At 43.5% G+C, this 19,619-nt stretch overlaps 1 protein-coding gene and 1 long non-coding RNA gene across 4 annotated transcripts in view; one reads left to right on the plus strand and one right to left on the minus strand.

The window, feature by feature from the left end:
* CXADR (CXADR cell adhesion molecule) overlaps window positions 1-11,971 on the minus strand; it is a 36,558-nt gene extending 24,587 nt beyond the window's left edge. For both annotated transcript variants that reach the window (XM_075033917.1, XM_075033916.1), the window contains exon 1: window positions 11,829-11,971. In XM_075033917.1, coding sequence (XP_074890018.1) covers window positions 11,829-11,883 — 55 coding nt within the window. In that variant the 5' untranslated portion in view covers window positions 11,884-11,971. The remainder of the gene's footprint in view (window positions 1-11,828) is intronic.
* Window positions 11,863-13,078, plus strand: LOC142033701 (uncharacterized). Of its 2 annotated transcripts, none has more exons than XR_012651298.1 (2): window positions 11,863-11,977; window positions 12,514-13,078. It is a non-coding gene; the product is annotated as an uncharacterized LOC142033701 (long non-coding RNA). The 2 variants fall into 2 exon arrangements; XR_012651297.1 differs by lacking the exon at window positions 11,863-11,977 and adding an exon at window positions 12,027-12,321.
* The last annotated feature ends 6,541 nt before the right edge of the window (window positions 13,079-19,619 follow it).

The raw sequence follows: 19,619 nt of genomic DNA on the forward strand, positions 1-19,619 counted from the left end.
ACTGACAGCCAGAAATGCACGTTAGTGCTTTGAGATATGAGCTGTAAAATTCACTTGAGACAATTAAGCTTAAACTCCTTTCAAATACAGATTAGAGATGTACCTGTGATCAAATCTTTTCACTTGACAGACTTCAGTCTCAAGAATCACCTCCCCACCATCCCATTTTACTTCTGAATATGCCTCTCATCCACAGTTCATCTCATGCTTTTTTCAGCTAGCTCTAATGATATTATAAAGCAAAATTCCCCAACTCTCCCCTTTCCCACCTCCACTCAGACAGAATTTCTACATCTTATTTCAAAACCACATTTCTGAAATAAGGCCCTGCAGAACTGAGGGAATCAAATTTACACCCTTGGCAAGTAAGGAATACACACCAAGGTAGGTACACAGTGAGGAGTGCCTAGCCAAGGGAGACTTCCCACTGTTTACTGGCACAATCCAAGACAAACATAAGTCTCCTTCATGGCTGAAATCACCACAAGAAGCCACCATCTCACAATCTTCTCCTGCTTCCTCACTACACAAAACTTCAGTATCCCCCAAGTGATGCCAAAACAAGCCTCTGCAAGGCAGGATGCTGCTAATGAAGTAACCACATTAAAAGTTGCCTTTGCAAAGATAAAGGGAAGAGAATATTAGACATTACTCATTTTGGTGATTTTTACAGCATCCAGGAGCTCAGTCACATCAGCACAGCCAAGATGGCCACAAGCTGCAGAGTTTCCTTATGCTCTTTTGCCACAGTTTAATGTAACTGACTGCACCACAAACTGAATCCTAGCATTACCAGCAAGACCCCCCCAAAAGCCAAGAAAGCCTAGCTTCAGATTTGGGTTCTCACGGTTTCCAGTATCTCACCTCCCACAGCAAGAGCAAGGCCCCATTACACTCATAGCTTTCAGGAACTTGGACCCAAAATGCTATGAAGCTCTGATGCATCTAACTTTCCACGTGTCATAAGCCCTACAACTTCTGGCAAGCATCACCATACAGCAAAAGATCCTGAAAACATGGTGTCCCTGGTCCTGATGAGGTCTAACACAGATTAAGGCAGAGTTAAACCCACTTCAGTTTCTGTAGAAGTTCTATCAGGAATTCAGGCTGAGCAACTTGGGGGGACAGAGAGCAAAGGGAAGAGAGTTAATTCCAGTTTTTCAACCAGCTCGTCATACTTACTTTCTCAAGTTCACTGTTTTTCCATGGGACACGTGACATGGAACAACACTCAGAAAGGTTGCTAAAGAGTCTTCTTTAACTTAGTAAACATTGAAGGAACAATGGCAATACAGAAGAAAAGCAGAAGTTTAATAGGATAAAAAAATTAGTTGTCTTCCCTTTAGAAAGCAAATTCAACACATCTGTGGACTTTTGAGGTGAGAATGAAACTCTAAAATTGTCTTTTACAGCCAAAGTACACAGATACTCTCATCAAATGTTTCAGGACAGAATCGAAAATACCTATTAGCTCAATACACGTCCTATTACTTTAGTCAGGCACCTAGGTACCGAAGAACACTTAAGCTTCACAGCAACCTCACCTGAGGTAAGAATAAACAAGAGATGAGGGAAAGGAACAGGCAAGCAACAGGCAATGAACCACCAAAAGCCAGATAATCATGCAGCAGTGAATAAAACAAGAAAAGAAAAAACAGCACAGCATTACTGCACCTGAATCTATAGTGGATATGCATGCAAAGAGCAGGTTCAGTTTTAGCATGTAATAATTGTAAAACTCTGCAGAGAATCCAGATTTTTAGGATAATCCACTGCTGATAAAGGCAAATTGCAAAGCTTTTTCTGACAAAGTACTGTCCTGCTAGTACAAAAAGCATTAAAGAATTAATGTTTAATATGCTCCACAGACCACATTTTTTCCCGTGCTTGACACTCTGTGGTAATCATACAATGTTGCAATACAAATTTCGTAGAAAAGCACAGTTCACAGTAAGTAGTAAAATATCCACACACCATCTTAGCAAAAGCATCAAGCACTTCTAAACCTAACATTTCCAAAGCTATTCACATTAACATACTACATATCCCTCTACTTAAACCTCAAAAAGGCCCAATCCAAAAAGGTTAGAGAGAAGATAAAAATTTGCCTTTGTACTAGCCTAAATCCACTAGGCAGAACACTGATTAATCCCTGAAGACAGAGATTGAACATTCAGACAAAAGATGTTCACACCTGCATTTCATACCTCCCAGGATAGCGCTCTCTAAGCTAATCAGAGTCACAGATCTTAGTGAAGCCCTTCTACTGTGCAGAAAAGATGCAGTTTATGGAGCCAGAGAAAGTAAAAGACAAACCAGGAATAAAAGCAGTCACCTAGAAAAAAAAAAGACATCTGGCTCCTAGTCCTTGCCCCAAGCACCATCTCCTCCTTCCTAGTCCATTTAGTCCCGGACTAAATATAAAAATAGTTCAGGAAACTAAATCCACAAAGCAATTTCTGAAGAAATTCTGAAGCTTGAGTATTATATGGAAACTCGGTGTTAGTAGAGGCAGGATTTTAAACCTCTCACATTTCATCTCAGCTGCCTTACCAATAGCATGATGAATCTGAGTGACAAAACTCCCAGAGCTCTGGTCTGGTTAAGTTTCCAGAACATTTTTTCCACAGGTGATGCAACTAAAAGACTTATGTGCATGGAGAAAGGTTCTGCCATAAGCTACAAAGAGAAGACTGATGAAACACTTAAAGCAAAATACAGAAAACACACCTGCATGTCAGAATAAGCCTGGCAAAGTTCTACCACTTGGATAGTCAACTCTGCTGCTGCTGGATCTCAAAATAGTGCGCTTTTATTTCCAAACTTCACTTCTTCTGAGCAACAGGGCTGGGGGGAAGCACCACTCTTCTGAGGCACATTTACTGGGCAAAGTCTCCCAGTTGTACTTACCCTTAAAGTATCCAGTGAGACATTACTTCTTCAAATCATGGATTTACTTTCTCCCTGCCTATTTCTGACTTTTCTTTTTTCATCTGCTTCCACAATTAAAGAGCACTCCACTACTAAGTCTTATATTCCTTTGTACTGTCAGATCCCCAGACTCACAAAAGAAACACGGTCTTCAGCAACCACTGAAATCTGACCAGTTCCAAAATTGGAAGGTTTGCCACTCTAAGCTCACAATTTCTGCAGAACAGCTTAAAAAGACCTATTCCCCTTAGGAATACCACAAACACCACCTTAAGGTGATCTGCTTTGAAGAGAAGCCAAAGCTGAAGCAATCCTGCATTGGTCTAGCCTGAAAAATCTGACAAAATACATCAATTCAACAATAACTGTTAAGTTATGAGTACCTACCAGAGTTCACCTGAATCCACAAATCCTCTCAAATCACAGGAAAAAAAACCAACCAAATAACCTAAAACAACAGGAAACCTGCTAAGCATACTTCTTCAAAGACAGAAAAAAAAGTGCTCTTTCAGTCTGGATGTCCTCAGACAGCATTAAACGAATAACTACCTCTAATTCATGTAGTGTTGCATACCCATGCCCCAGTTCAAAACGTACTGCACAATTAAGTTAGAATCTAATAAAAAAATTCCTAAGACTCATATAAACAGAAGTACAAATAACCCCAACCCTGAAAATACATAGCATGAAATTAATTTCATTCCCAATCGTGATTCACTGAGATCAGCTGGAATAGTTACGCATCTAAGAAAACCTACAAATCACTGGCTAAAGCTTTACTGATCTTTTATTCCCCCCCCCCCCCGTAACGTTCACTTTTTCCCTGACATGCCTTTTGCTTTCAGATTCTATCCAACATTGCTTTCCTTTTACAACTGTCCTTGTGCTCCTTACTTGTTCAGCACATTCTTGAAGCTTTTTTGTTGCTAAACCCAAGTCACCAGCCGAGTATCCTAGCAACTGCAGCAGTTGATGACCTTACTTGAGAGGGACCTGCTTATCAAGTTGAGAGAGGGAACATTTGTATCTCATTACTGAAGGAAAGGATATGCTTTTGGAGGAGGGCAGCATAAAGGGGGAGGGGATATTGTAACACAAACTGGGATTAAGATTAATTTTAAGCACCAGACTACTGTAGCTGTTTAGCCCAACATCTACAGAAGATCACCATGAGTTCTGAGTTTCAACGCTTGGTCCCATTTAAATGATCCAGCATGACCTAATTCAACCTGCAGTATTAAGGGAATGACAACTAGAACAGTTTGGACTTGCGGAGGTCCTGCCTCCTCGTCCTCAGGTTTGATCGCATCACCTCCCTTCACGCCAGTATAACACTTCATACAAAAAGGCAGAAAGCCAGAATGAAGAGTTGACTCCGCTAAAAACTGTTACTGCACAAGAAGTTTTGCTTTTTCTCTCCTGGTGGGGTTCTCCAAACATGGGTCCCCCAAGCACAAGCTACATGGTGGGAGCAGGAGGCCAGAAACAAGAAAAGCTGTGAGGCTGCCCTAGCCTCAGTAAGGGCGTGCTTACATTGCCAGGGAGTCCCATCCACAGACAGCAATTTCACCTCACACCCACACCAGCCACGCTGCTGCCAGCTCCCAGAGCGAGCAGCGCTGCGCAGCCACAAAGTGGTTTGAACTGGTGAACTCACCCAATAGGAAAACAACCTACTCCAAAAAAACAAGTTTTCTTTTGTATCAGCTGAAGGGACTCACGCAGCAGCTGTGTGACACTGCTCTAACATGAGGAGGGAAGAAGGAACCTGACACCATCGCTGGAAGTAGGAACAACCTTGACGGACACATGAAGTTACACCAGAGGTAACCACATCACATCTGTAATGCGGCTAGGTGTAATGTGAAACTGTACCTTCAGACTGCACTTAAGAGCCATTAAGGAACCATCTAGAATAGTGTTAAGAAGCGTAAAATGAAATGAGGGCCCACCATTACAAAGACTTTTTTTCAGCCACAGGAAAAAAAAAAAATCAGAACCCAAATCCTGACAACTTACACAAAAGCCTGCCTCTCCTCTACCATGTCTACATCAACTGCACAGGTTGTTTTTGCTTTTAGCCCTGCAAGCCACTTATTTTTCAGTTATAAACTGATATTGAAGGTTTATACAATCACTAAGCAATCAAGACACATGATTCGATTTTTTTTTCCTGCCACTTTGATGGCATTTAAAAGGAAACTGAATGAAGCAGCTCTTTTGCAGTGTGAATGCATTAGGCACATCTGTCAGTCAATGCATCAGGGAGTTAAGTACAATTAAACACTTAACTGAGCAGCCATATTATTTTCACTTGAGTAAAGGGGTTTTGGCTCTTTCAAGCTACTGAACAAGCAATGCTTTTTCCTAGCACATGCAAATTTTGCATTAAGATTGAAAAATATTTCATTCAGTAGTGCAGGGTTGGATCTTTTGGTCTTGGGTTGTTTTGGTGTTGCTGGTGGTTGTTGGTGTGTGTTTTTCTTTTAAATAAAAAGGTGAAGCATCACAATGACAGAAACAAGTGGCTGGCTGCCCACTTTTGCTTCCCTCTCTGCCCCCCACCATGTAAGAAACAGCCAGAAAGGAATAAGCTCAAAGAATTAGGATATCCACCCTAAATAGCCACAAAGTTTACTAGCCATTTAAAAATGCAGGGAGCCTTTAAAATATATATGCACACACATTATTTTTACATGCCTTAAAACAACTGAGATGAAACATTCCTTGCAGCTTATGCTGTTATTACATCTAAAAGGAAGAACTGAAAATGCAGGCTCAGTGAATGTATGAAATTTTAATTCCCTATACAAACTTACCCTGCCCAAGTTAGAAGAGTTGTCAATTTACAAAATTCTCATCCTTCCTTCTACACACACCAAATATTTCTTGTTGATTAATCATCTTTCAACATACTAAGCGTAGGTTTTAGCTATAGGGCATGAAAAACATCACCTATTAAAAAAAGGTATCAGCAAGTGGAACTGCAAAACTTGTGACCATCAAGTACCTCAGATGCTTCTTAACAGTAGCTAAAGGACATCACAGGACTGGTGAATGGCTCCAGCCTACAGCCAACAAAGCTCCAAATCTTGCCTCTCTATCACATTACAAGTTTTGAATATATGATCCAAAAAGTAAGTGACATTAAAAAAAAAAAAGAATCAATAGTAATATACTCCAGCCATGTGGGTTTGAGGTTCCAGCTTAGTCCCTTTTGTTATAACTCAGACTTGATCTCATTGAGTTGGATCAGGAAAAGGAAGGCAGAAAACTGACCTTACAAAAATTTAGTATTTTTCTGACTTTGAAACTCCCTGAACTGTCTTGCCATGGAGCCAGATGAATGCCAAGTACAATATGAAATGGGATGCAAAAACAATCTTGGAGGTAACATCTAGCCATTCAACCGATTGCCTGATGTAGCAATGTAGTCAGACTCCCCAACTAAGCCCCCCCCCGGCCAAGTTTATACAGCCATTTCTCTCCTATGGGAGAATACTGATCAAGTAGAATGGGGTTTCCTTCTAATGCTCTTCTGCCACCCTTCTTGTCACTCATTCCTGCCCTGTACCAGGACAAGTTATCAGCAAAACTCTTTCTTGTTTCAAATCATGCAATCTAACCAGTTAAAAAAATAACAAACGTTTTAAGCAGCCTCAGCTCAGACCCATTCACTACCCACTGACACAATCAAGGCAGTTGTGCAGTAAAGGAAATGACCAGCAAGGGTGCAGGGGCTGCTGATGTTCAAGCTGCTACTGAAACAGGTGTCCACAGAACTATAGCTTCGCTGCCACTTACTTCCATGGCAACAGGCTGAAGTGGCTCTTCTTATAACCATCCCCTGAAAGATGCAAACTAGTAAAAAGAGGAATTCCGAAGGAAGGAATTCCGAAGGAAGGAATTCCGAAGGAAGGAATTCCGAAGGAAGGAATTCCGAAGGAAGGAAGGAAAGCAACTAAATTGATGTAATGGGAGGTGGTGGGGGCATTCTTACAGGCTGGTGAGCCACAAAATTTGTTGAAATTTCTCCATATTTATAATGTTTCACACAGCACCTAAAAGCTCCACGAAATGAACCAGAAGTTGCAACAAGAGCAAAAAGAGAATCCCTGCCATTAAGAGCTTATGAATGCATGCAATCAACAAATGATTAAATTAGTTAGGAAGTATGATGAAACAATACTGGCCCCAAAACCAAGTTACCTAGTCTGTACAAATCTCTGTGGGCACTGTGGCAAATGAGTTTTAAAATGCTCCAATACTGAGGCAGATTCACAAGGAATTTCTTGAAGCATGAATGGAATCAGTAGCAAAGCATACAAGTGCTCATATGAAAATGTATTTTTTATCAAGCAGCAATAGAAGCTAAACCAGCCATTTAGAAGTGGTAGTTTCATCTCTATATTAAGCAGACTTGGCTTTGCAAGAGGCTGTGACAAGCACTGGAAGTGAAGAAAGGCAGGCAGCTGAACTTTGAGGCAACAAAGGGGAAGCCAGTATGGCGGGATGCAGTCAGAGGAGACCAAAGTGACAGCTATAATAATCTCTGCAGTGGCATTCTGAATGCATAAAGTACCTTCTAATAAACACAGATTAGTTAAGGCAAAATTACTAATTCAAATCTCATGGTCCATGTCACAGCAGTAACTAGTTGACTAAGTCATCTCTGGTTAAAGTTTTTCATACTTCTCAAAACACTAAGGTCCGGGAAACCTAGGAAAGGAGACCTGAACTTCAGGTAACTTTTCCTGTCAACAGGCACTTAAGAAGAACTTGAACCCTGCAACTTGTTACAATTACTCCACAATGGATGAAGCATACCAGGATTAGCAATTAAGAGACTGGGATAGGAATGATCATTTAACTCCTGTGGTAGTCAAATTTATCCTAATTTAAGATTCTGTTGCATGCATAAAAACATGAACAGGCTTAAGTTCCTTATTATATATATTTGACAAAGTGTACTAGCCACCAAATTCTGACTTACCACATATGCTTTAGGTTCTGCTCCTGCATGCATATTATTGGAAACACTTTTGCAAGTTTAATGCAAGGGCAATAACCACAGACTTTTCTCAAAGCTTACCTGAACTTTATTTTTATTTAAAAGCTCAATATTCTATTAATAAAGCATCACACATTGCAGAATTTCAGTATAGTACAAAAGTACCTCCTACTACTATTGAAAAAAAAACCAAAACCCACACAACAACAAAAAAACACTGCCACAAGAGCAACAATAAGAGATATCATTACAGACTAAAGAAATTCCTGCCTAGTTGTTTGCCTTAAAACTCTACTCAAACACTTATCCTCAATTTGAGCATTTGGGTGCACAGCATTACTATTTTGTATAGCATACCTTCTAAAGGCTAAATGAACCACCACATATGTAATCACTTTTTTATACCCACACAAAGATAGATACTAATCTGGCTATGTTAACATTTCATAGTTATTGAAAATTTGTGTTCTGCCATCATGCATTTTTAGAAGTTTAACAGCCAGAGGTGACTATCTTATTTGTTAAATGAGGATCACAAGTTAGGCACCTATATTTATTCTCAGTCTCCTAAAACGCTACACAAACTTGAATTTGCTCCAAATGGAATGAGATGATTTCCCCAACCCTGTATAGCCAGGAGAAAGTTACCAGTACATACACGGTCCCCCTGAAATCACAGCGCAGGCAAACACGTGCTTGGTGCCATGGACAATGAGAAACAAAAGACTTTCTTTATATTAGCTCTTGAGATGACCATGCATTCTGGAAAGCTTAGAATTAATAAAAAAACCCACATACACCAGTTTACACATCTGCAAGACCTAACAAAATGAACAGCCAGCACTTAGCATCATGACTGAGCTTTCCTCTTCAAACCAGAATTCTGTATTGCCCTTTGGAAAACAGTTTAATATCAGTTATCTGATATTATAAATATTATAAATTATTATTATAATATTATAAAATATTTCAAGATCTGAAAAGGTACATAATTTCTATTAACCTAGTCCAAGATTTGTTGATGCCAGCTAAATTAAACAGAATTTGCACATTTTGGGAATCCCCACCTAGTTAAAATGACTGCTCATGCGCAACTACAATACATCCCAACAGACTCTTCAAATGGCCATCAAGTTCTCCCTCACCACAGACTTGGAGTGCCTTTTTAGACAGAGAAGAATTAGTACAATTAGAAGAGCTGTTACGAGTGCAGAAATAGCCATCCAAATGTAAATTCATACCACAACTCTGCAGACAGCAGAAGATTTAATTTCACTACACCAACTTGTTTTGTGGCCATCTTCCGAAAGTACCAATGCGAGGAGAAATTGCCACAAGTTATTTATCAGTTGCACAGCCATGTAATACCAAGGCAGCCACTAGAATTAATTCATTAGTAATTACAAAGATAAAAGAGAAAAGAAACATCCTCCCTTAGTACCCTGAAATGCTCAAGGACTAACCCTTCCCTTCCTGCATGGGAAAGGGAAGTTCCCAATTTATTTATGACTGTGAAATTGACCTTAACAGAGGGATTAAACCCCTGAGCAGGGTTCAGGGATAGCTTAAATCCAAACACTTTCCTATTTCAACACAATGTTATAGCCCCATTGCCTGCTGATGGTTTATTTTGTACAGTCAAGATAAGCCTTCTTATTTATACAAAATCAGTAATTTTGAATCCTCTACTTTTAGTGATAGTGAAACAAGGAAAATGAGGCTTGGGGGGGGGGGGGGGGAAGCTGTGAAAATAGCACATAGTGCAAGTCTTAAAACAACACAACAAATTATTCCAGCACCACAAACCCAAGTAAATACTTCAGCACCTAGACAATTCTCCACTGCCAACAGCTTTCACTCAACTGCACAAAAATTAGCTTCCTGTAAGTTTGGTCCACATGGAGAACAGCAACTTACTTGCATCCATTCCCTCAGTGAAGGAAGTAATGTCTATCCGGAACACAGACCCAGAAATACTAACTCAATCTGATGGGGAAAAAACACAAGCAAGCCTAGAGGATGTATCAACTCCTATGATACATAGATTATTAAATTATTTCCTTCAGAGGACTGTGTCAGGGTACAGTCACCCAAATAACCATCCAAAAGCTATTCCTAATCAAGACACAAATATATTACTTTCTTTATGAAGTCATCCAATTTCACAGTGAAGTCTGAAGACACCTGTATACTTCAGAAGAGCTAAAGTGTAAAATTTTGTTCTGGTTTTACATTTCCTCATACATTAATTATTCCTAGCTTTATAGTATCACAGCCTTTAATACCCCAGCTCATTTGCACTACATATAATAATTCTACTCACAACAAACTTTAGTTACATGAAACGTTTCAATATAAATCTTAATCACTAAGCCTGTCAACTAAATACTAGTAACCCATAGTTCTTACGCAGCATCTATCTTGTTTCTAACTCTGCTTAAAGAAACAGAGTTAAAGCAGAACTACAATAGCCTTTCATGCAGGAGATCAGAGCTCATCATTCCATTAGAGAGAGAGTTTTGATCCCATGAGTAATTTCCCAAAACAGCAGTGACATCAACAAAGGCATTAACGTTTCAACAGGAAACAAAAACTAGCCTCCTGACACCACTGATACACATTTTACTGTGAACCTGAACCTCCACAGGTGTTTTGTCATCTTTTGTAGTTTCACATAAGTTTGGGTCAACTCCAGTGGAAACTTACTTTTTTTTTTAAAGATAAGTTTAGGAAATGTTAACATGGCACTCCAAGCGAGTTCCTTACAGGAACCTAGTAACACCTAATAATGTTTGACATGAAAAACATTTGCCTACTTTTTCGGAGCCCAGGCATGTTAGGTTTGTTTCTGGTTTGTTTGTTTGGGGGGGATGGGGGGGTTGTTGTTGTTCGAGAACATCTACTCCTTCGTTTTCTCTCGGCAAGAAAAACAAAGGACTTTAGATCCAACTAATTCAGCTCCTTCCCCCCACCCTCAAATTCTCTCATGTCTTCTCCACAGAGTTCAATTATGGCCATCGAGTCTGGGACAACTGGGCTGCCAGGGCTCTCGAAGCCACCCGCCGCTTCCCACCCTGTCACAACAAGACCAGCCTTCAAGTTAGATCCAGATAGTGAAGAGGCACTCCTCGTGCGAGGTCGGGGTTTGGGTTTCGCATCTGATTTTTTCGCTCTTTCCACTTCGGTTTTCACGCGCGGCGCTTACTCAGCCGCACGCCCGCTGCGGAAGCCGCTCCGGCCGTCGTCCCTGCCCCGCCGCGGGCCGCCCGCCCCGCCGGGCCGGGGCGCATCCAGAGGCGAGACGCCGGGAGCGGCACCGGGCGGGCACCGTCCCGCCGCCGGGGGCCGCGCGGAGAGCCCCGCACGCGCAGACCCCGCCATCGCCTGAGAAAAGAGGCACGCCACCGGAGCCCGCAGCGGGGCGGTTCGCCCCCCGCCACGCCGAGGGCTGCCCGGGTGGGGGGAGGGGGGCGGAAAGCGACAAACCGCGGCAGCGGCGCTGGCTGCCCCGCCGACGGGCGGCGAACAAAGCCCAGGTCGGCCCCGCGGCGCGCCCCAGCCGCCAGCGCCCGCCCGGGCACCGCGCCTCAGGCGCCGCTCGCTACCCGGCCGCAGGCGGGCAGGGGCCGGTCGGCGACGCCCGCCCGGGAGAGGAGCTGACGGAGACGAAGCCCCGCGCCCAGCCGCCTCCCCGCCTCACACACACGCACGCACGCCGAGGCGGAGGCGCGGCGCGGCAGGCGCCCCCGGTCACCCGGGGAGAAGCCGAGCGGGCAGCAGCGCCGCGCCGCCCTTTCTCCCAACCCGACAGAGCCGCCGCCGCCGCCGCCACCTCCCCCGCCGGTCCGGTCCGGTCCGGTCCCCTCCACCTGCGCCCGGCGCCCACCTGCGGAGCAGAGCAGCACGAGGGACACCGCCAGCAGCGGCAGCGGCGGCTCCATGGCGCGGCGCGAGCGGGGCACACCCGACACCGGCGGCTCCGTCCCCGCGACTCCCGGCGGGCACCTCGCCCGCCCCGCGCGCACCGCCCAGCAGGTGAATCAGTGCGTCCCGTCACTTCCGGCCGCTACCCGCCCCGCTGCCTCCCACCCCCCACCGGCCGCTCGGCGGCGCCCGCCCCCGGCACCGGCACCTGCCGCCGCCCGCCGCCCGCCCGGGGCCGGCGCGGAGCCCCTCGGGGCCGCCGGCCGCCCCCGGCGCGGCAACACGTGCCCGCGCCCCGAGGCGAAGGGCAGCCCCCGCCGGCCGGCCGGCCGGGGCTCTCCGCGCCTCGCCCGCAGAGCGGGCTCACCGGCGCCGGGGCCCGCCCCGCCGCGCGGGCCGCCCGGCAGGAGACACGGGGCGGCGCGTTGGCCCGAGCGCCCAGAAGCCCGCCCGCGGTAGCTGAAGCGACGGCCGGGGTGCTGAGGGCGCGGGGCGGGCGGGCCGCGGGGGCGGGCCCCGCCGTGAACGCCGGGCACCGCTCCCGTCGGTAGTTTTGGCCCTCGCCATTGCTGCGAGCACCAAAAAGACGGGTCCTGGTCAGTCCCTATGGCAACGCCGTTGTAAGGTCTTGTGCTTTCCTTACACAGAGCATAGGTCTTCTGACTGAAAGATCTGGAATTGAAGAAAACGAGCAAGACAAAAGGAAGATCAGACCGTCTGCGAAAGGGTATGGTCAGACTTTCTTCTATAGCGCGACACAGCTGCACGACACCCAAAATGGCAGCCCCAGCCGGTTCCAGAAAAACACGGTTTGTGCTCCAGATACAGCAAAACCATCAGTTACGTTTATCAGAAGATAAAGCTGACGTGACGAGGCTTATTCTCCATAGCTGAGTGCGTTCTATGAATTTATTGCTATGCGTGTTTTGCTATATACTGCAGTAGCAAAGCTGTTAACTGACGTAAGTGTTGTTTCGGTCCCTGAGGTTTATTCTTATAAAGGGGGAAGTTGTATTGGCACCATCTCCTTTGTTATGTCCACAGCTCTGTCTATATTAAGAAAGAACCCCCATAACCAAATATTTACACAAATGTAAAAGCTATGTAGTCCAGAGTTTGCAGTCCACACAAGTTTTGAAAGGGATCGTATTACTGTTCATTATTTTTCTTTGATGTCCATAATAAATGAAGTTCAAATACATTTGTATACAATTATGCTCTGTATGTACGAGATGAGAGTTTAAAAAACAAAGTTCTTTCTGCCCTTGTTGAAGACATTAGATAAATGGGTGACTACTCATAAGGATATTTTCCCAAACAGTTAGCTAAAAAGGAGGTGTTACGCCTTTCATTCAGTGACGGATTCCTAGTGATGAAATCGGCAGCGTCTCCATTTCTGCTGGAATTATGAATATATGAACGTGCACTGACGTCTTTCAAAATGGTTGGTTACTCTAAGTAAAGCAGCAGCTTTTACCTGCTAGCTCCAAATTAGTTTTTTGATGAGGAGGGTAAATGCATTGTCATTTTCCATGACGGTTCAGATAGGTACCGCTTACATCTTGTAAGGACATGACACTTCACAGTGTCTGTTAGATTCATTTTAAAAACAAATCTACCCAATAAGATGCTGGATACTATACGTAAAGCATGGAATTTTAAATCAAGAGATTACAAGCATTTTATTTAATGACAGAACAGAATTGTCATTCCCTTCTATGAAGAAAGAAAATACCATTCATGTAATATGAAGCTAAAGGAACCAGAACCTCAAAGTAGGGATATTAAGATTTTGGTTTCTTCTGTTGTTTTATATGTGCTGCACACTTGTGCTTTAAAGGGTAATCTGACTCGAGTATCCTAGGCTGACTGGATGAGTGAGTTTTTTTGCTGTACATCCACTTGTGTCAACACAGAAATTATATAGCATGGGAAGTATAATGAGGCAATCACAGTCATTACAGAAAGAGAAAATGATTTGTCATTAGAATGGAGATGCTTACCCTTCTGTGAAATAAATCCTAGCTAGTAATTAAAATAAATACTGTACTGCATTTAGAAAACAGGAGGTCCACACTTTGTCTAGCTGAGACAGACCTATTCCTGGTCTCATTTAAATCAAAAGCAACACTGGTACAGTCATGTTCACACTCCTGAAAAGTAAGAGTACATCAGAGTACAATGTTTAAATAATAATTATTTTTAAAAAGAAAAAAAAAAACAAACCAACGCTTCCCCACTGCAAATGTTGGTCTGGCTAATAAGGCATAAAGCTACCAGATTTATTAGAGGATGTGACATTCTGTAGATTTTGAGTGGCCTATACTTCCTGGAACACTAAACACAATGAGGGAAAAAGATAACTCTGAAAATGACCACTCACAGAGGAAAAGGTCAGGTTCAAAAGTTTTTGAACAGATTTCTACTAGTGCCAACATTTTGGATCAAGCCCAGAAAAGGCTCCAAGGTGAAGGCAGAATCCAGTCAACAACAGATATCCACTGGAGCAGAGGCCTGCAGTCCGGACCCACATTTTGTAAATGGATAGTTGTTTAGCATTTCTTTTATGGAAAATGTTGTCTCATGCTCCGGAATCTTAAGATTTATGTTAAATAGAAAAAATTCATTTCATGTGTTTAAAGTTAAGAAAAAATTCAGTATGAGAACCCCTACATCAGTGTCAGCCTAAATTTATGGATAGCTTGAAATCAAACAATAAAATCAACACAATCTTCTTAAATTTTTTTACACAAAAAGCACAAATTCAGAAGTAATTGTAAAATAAGTTTACAAAATGGTGTGGTGGGACTGTTTGGTATATCCAAAATTAAACTTTTCAGAACCCGAATAAAATGGTTTGCATAATTCTACAACTTCCCTCTACTTTTTGAAGGGAAACTATCCCTGAATTTCAACCTCAGGTTGTAAATAATTTGTGTTCCCTGCTTTGGAAATGCTTGCTTATCTGACTGACCTTCCACAAAGTGAAATCATTATTGGTTTTGGTTCGGGTTTTTTTAGGGGAAGGGTAGAAGAGTATCAAGTGCAGTTACTCGTGGGCTTGACCTATAGAAAAAATTAAAATCATCCATACTTGCAAGACACAGGTCATGCAGGACGTGACCATGCCACACAAAGAAAACAGGGTTATTTTGTGTTTCAGTTTCTATCCTGTACCTGAGGAGGTACTATGGTCAGCCACTGCCGCTCTTGAGGGAAAATTCCCCATAGGGCTGTACAGTTCCTAACATGGATAATAACATGTCTCAAGAAGGGCAAGAGAAAAAAATAGGGAAGAAAGATAAAGAGAAGGAGCAAGTAGTACCCTTGGGACTTTGGGTCTGGATTTCTACTTGTAGGAGGGAGTCATTGCATTTTTTTCTGGGACACATTTTCTTCTGGATCAGCAGACTCCATCGGTTTAGTCTATAATTCAGGCCAGAGCCAGCACAAGGGAGGACACAGGGGTATTTTGCCAGGAGAGGGGAGATGGGGTAGGAGGATGGGACCATTTCTGTTCAGCAGTAGCAGGCTGCTAGTGTTAGGTGCGAATCCACCTGGAGTTGGTCATTTAAATTGGAGGTGCCACAGTCCTGCTCACAAACCAAACCCAGTATTCCTACGTGTGTACTTGTGCTGGCACTGGAGCTCAGGACACTAGCTGATAAGATAGTTTGGGAACCCAGGCTGGCTAAAGATTAATACCTTTTGTTTTCAGCCAGCTGAATTCCCTGAACTGCTCTCCTGCTTATTTGCCTGATTGCCAGCTGGCGTAAAAAAAGGGGGGGCTGGGTTGCAGGCAGGGAAAGAGCAGGACTGTGAATCAACTGAGATCAGTTTAAGCTGCTGTGGCAGCACATCTAGAGCTGTGAGAAGGGGAAGGTTTAGCTTGTACAACCATTTTTCCCAAAATAATTTTCAGCATTGCTTATACTGGTGTCCATGCCCCCATGCGAGGAGCGGGCACTTTCATACTGCTAAGCTTTTTTTGGCGCTAGCTGCCCTTCTATCAGCATTAGTTAAACTAGCCCAGGGCAAATCAGGCTGATATGCTGAAAATAGCTGCCAGAGTCAAGAGATAGTCTACATTAAGATCTCAGCAACATGGGGAGATTACAGCGAAGGATTTTAGAAGGCAAAGTTACAGAGTGCCAAGTATTTCATAATAAATCTTTGAGCACGGGCTCTCACGTTACCTCCCAACTAGCAGAGCCCAGAGCAGCGTCCCATTCCTGAGGCCAGGAAGTGCAGGCCTCCAGCTACCCCACAGTGACGGGTCCAGCAAAGTATCACCACCCCCTTCCTCTCCTCTCCTCTCCTCTCCTCTCCTCTCCTCTCCTCTCCTCTCCTCTCCTCTCCTCTCCTCAGGTCAGGTCAGGTCAGGTCAGGTCAGGTCAGGTCAGCTCCCACAGGGTGAGCACCCCAGTGATGCCTTGGAGGAGTCACTGATCTGCACCCGTGGGTGACCAGATGACCAGGTTCTGCCTTTTTCTTTAACAACCTTGGGCTCTTTCCAATTAAGCTTTCAAGTGCTTGCTACCTTTTTATAATGATAACTAAATGCAATCCATTAGTGGGGAAAATAAGAAGAAGTAAAGGAAAAAATTATCCAACAATAGCTGAGGTTTAATTATCTTTAATTCGGGTTAATGTTTTTTCACAGACTGTCTTGTTCAGAGTTAAAATAACAGCTTTCACATTTAGCACCTCAATCAAGTAACAGTTGCTATCAGGATAAGATTCACACCTTGCTATGCTCCTCTTTTTGCAGAGACAATTTTTGGCAAAGATGTTTTAAGAGGGCAGCAATTTACACCGTTGTGTCCCTGTGATATTAAAGTTTAGAAATGTGATCTGCCTTGAATAATTTTCTCTCAGAGGTTACTTGAATGTTTGCATCATTTACATGCAGAAACAGCAGAAAGAAGGAACACCAGTCCCCTACCGATGGCAGTTAGAGTTGACCCAAACTTAAAGCTACATATTTATGCTGTGAAAGGGAAGCAAAATCCATGTAATATAAGATAGATTTGGTTTGTTTAAAGTCCAGAAGAGGAGTGCATTGTGTGATTCATCTTTATAAAAATATTAATGCTACACATCTTTTATTAGTTATATATTGGAGGTTTATTTGTATTCAAACTTTCATTGTATATGCACGTGGCAGTAAAAGTGCAGTGTCTGTTGGCTGGAACATTAATACAATTGACAATACAGATCTGCCCTGTAGCAAACTATTTTTCTGAGCTAATATTCACACAGTGACTCCTTGATTGAAGAAAACTTCCCTTAAGAGGAAAAATAGATGTGATTTACAGCTTTAGCAGCTGATCTGAAGATTTCCTGTCTCCCAAAGAGGTGACATTCACATTCCTCTCTCTTTTCTCTCTGTCTCTCTCTTTGCATTGAATTTCAGCTGTGACATTTGCTGATGCCTGTATGACCCAGCAACAGCATTTCATAGAAAGCACAATCCTAGTCTCCTCTCCTCACTTTCAGCTTTGCAGTCACCAGACTTTCCCTTGTGCCAGCTTTCACAGAGCTTTGATAATCATCTCACAACTTAGTGAGCTAATTCAGCTCACCAGACTAGCAAATAATTACTCCCCTCCACTTTTATATCAGCTTGGTTTACCTGCAGAATAGATTACTGACCATTGCTAGTGCCACCAAAGCAGCACAAGCACAAGCTAGGAGGAGGTGAACTTGTGAGAAAGGATTGGAAGAACAGGCCAGTGCTTGTTGGTTGTAGCGATAACTAGATCTTCTCAGCTGCCTCACAAAATTTGGCTTTTAGAGTGAAATTAGCTGTATCACAGGGCAGTTGTGTTGAAGCACAACTACACTTGCGAAGAAGTACTGCATTCCCACTCCTACAGCTGGCTCCTTGTGGAAGGAACTTAGCATTGACACCCAACATCCATCCAGGGGTTGTACCCCTAACATGGATCTTTAAAATTACAGCCAGAGAAAGACAGCAGTTATGTGCTTCCTCACAGGGTTAGCATGGGTTATGCTTCCTTTGGGTTGTACTCTCCAACTGGAGTTGCTCAACACTGGGGGGTTGGATTCTTGCATGGCCAGGCTGGAAGTGATCATTAGAGAGCTGAAAGGCAAAGAAAAATATGGAAACAGCCCATAAATAATCAGAAAGGTGTAAAAGCTGACATCTGTGGATAGAAGGAGGATGTTTGTAATTTGTTTTTCTAGTGCCCAGAAAAAAAGGGATGGTCTTGTGAGAATCGAACAGGCAAGACTAGGAACAGGATCCACACTTGCAAAGGAGAGAGAGAAGAAACTGTGTCTGAAAACCAAGAGCATTCATGAGCTAAGAGTAGTGGGAAGGGGTTCTCCAACCCTTCCTGTAGTACAGTTGAACGGGAAGATAATCCCAGATATGCCGGAGGCAATGGCGTTTCATACTTAATCCCCACATTAACTCAAGTCAGTTTTAGTAGTGCACAACTAGTAACTGATGGTGGCTTGGACTGCATGATGAACTTTCAGATTGTTTTGTTTGTGCAAGACATTTATAAATGGTGCTTTAGCACTTACCAGCCTCTTTGGTGCCTGTATCTATCACTTAAGACGCCAGTGACATTTTCTGAACTCAGCTGCCACTTTCCTACTAGGCAGCCAAGTTTCTCCTGGTTGTCACTGCTGACATTGCCCAGTCACTAGCAAGCTGCTCAAAGCCCTTTCCTGAGATGAAATCCTGGAACCCCTGAGGCAAGATCCTCCATAATCAGGGGAAATTACCCTTTCATACCAAGCTTGAGGCATACCTGTTAAGTGGTATAAGGGACAGCCTGTGACCTGGAGTGTATAAGTCTGCTATGCAGTACTTCTAGTGACTGTCTTAACAACTGTGTTGTCATGCAACCATTAGCCAGTGGAAGAAGCAAGAAGGTGCATTAAGACAGGAGCCAACTGCATGTAATAGTCATTTCATCTGACATTCATTTGCTTATTCTGCCAGTGAGACCAGATCCCACAGGCATGCCCAGATCACTCCTAACATCTGTGGCCTGCCAGCTCACGTGCCTGAAGGTCTGGGTACAAGCTGATGGTGGATGGAAGAACAGACCGTCAGCACAAAAGACAGTGGGAAGAATAAAACAACAGGGCAAATATAAGAGATAGGGAGTGCAAGTATAGGATGGGAAACCAAAGTGTTACAGCTGGTACTGGCAAACCAATCTGTGATGCTGATGTAAGGGAGGTGTTCGTAGATCTCAAGAACGGGCAGGTAGGTGCCATTTCAAGTCTGTCAGCTAGTTATACAGAGTCAGTAGCTTAGATGCCTACACTTTACTCCTTGTCCCACACTCCACCTTTCACTCTTTACCAGTGTGAGACACCCTGTGCTCAGCTGGCTGCTTTCTGAAATATTTCTTGCGTAGATGTTTGATATTCCTCTTCTCCAGGGAAGCCCAGTTCGTTAGCTCAGGGCTGTGAAATCTGCTTGTCACAGGAGTTCAGGTGTTTCAGGGTAACTGCAACAGTTCTTAAAGCCAAGCTCCTCAAAAGCATGTCAGTGTTAACTGCTGTTGTTTTCAACAGAGTGGTTAAATAACACTGAGGATCTGTATGTTGGAGCCCACAGTTAAAAAGATTCTGACAGTACTTCCATCAAATACCTATTGTCGCCATACATGAGATCATTGAAGAATGGCAATTTTCTCCAATTTGTTTGAAGCCTTGTGTTGCTTAGTCTTTTAAGCATCAGCGTCTACTGTCATGAAAAACAGAA

The sequence above is a fragment of the Buteo buteo genome, chromosome 8, assembly GCF_964188355.1.
Source record: "Buteo buteo chromosome 8, bButBut1.hap1.1, whole genome shotgun sequence".
Taxonomy (NCBI): Eukaryota; Metazoa; Chordata; class Aves; order Accipitriformes; family Accipitridae; genus Buteo; species Buteo buteo.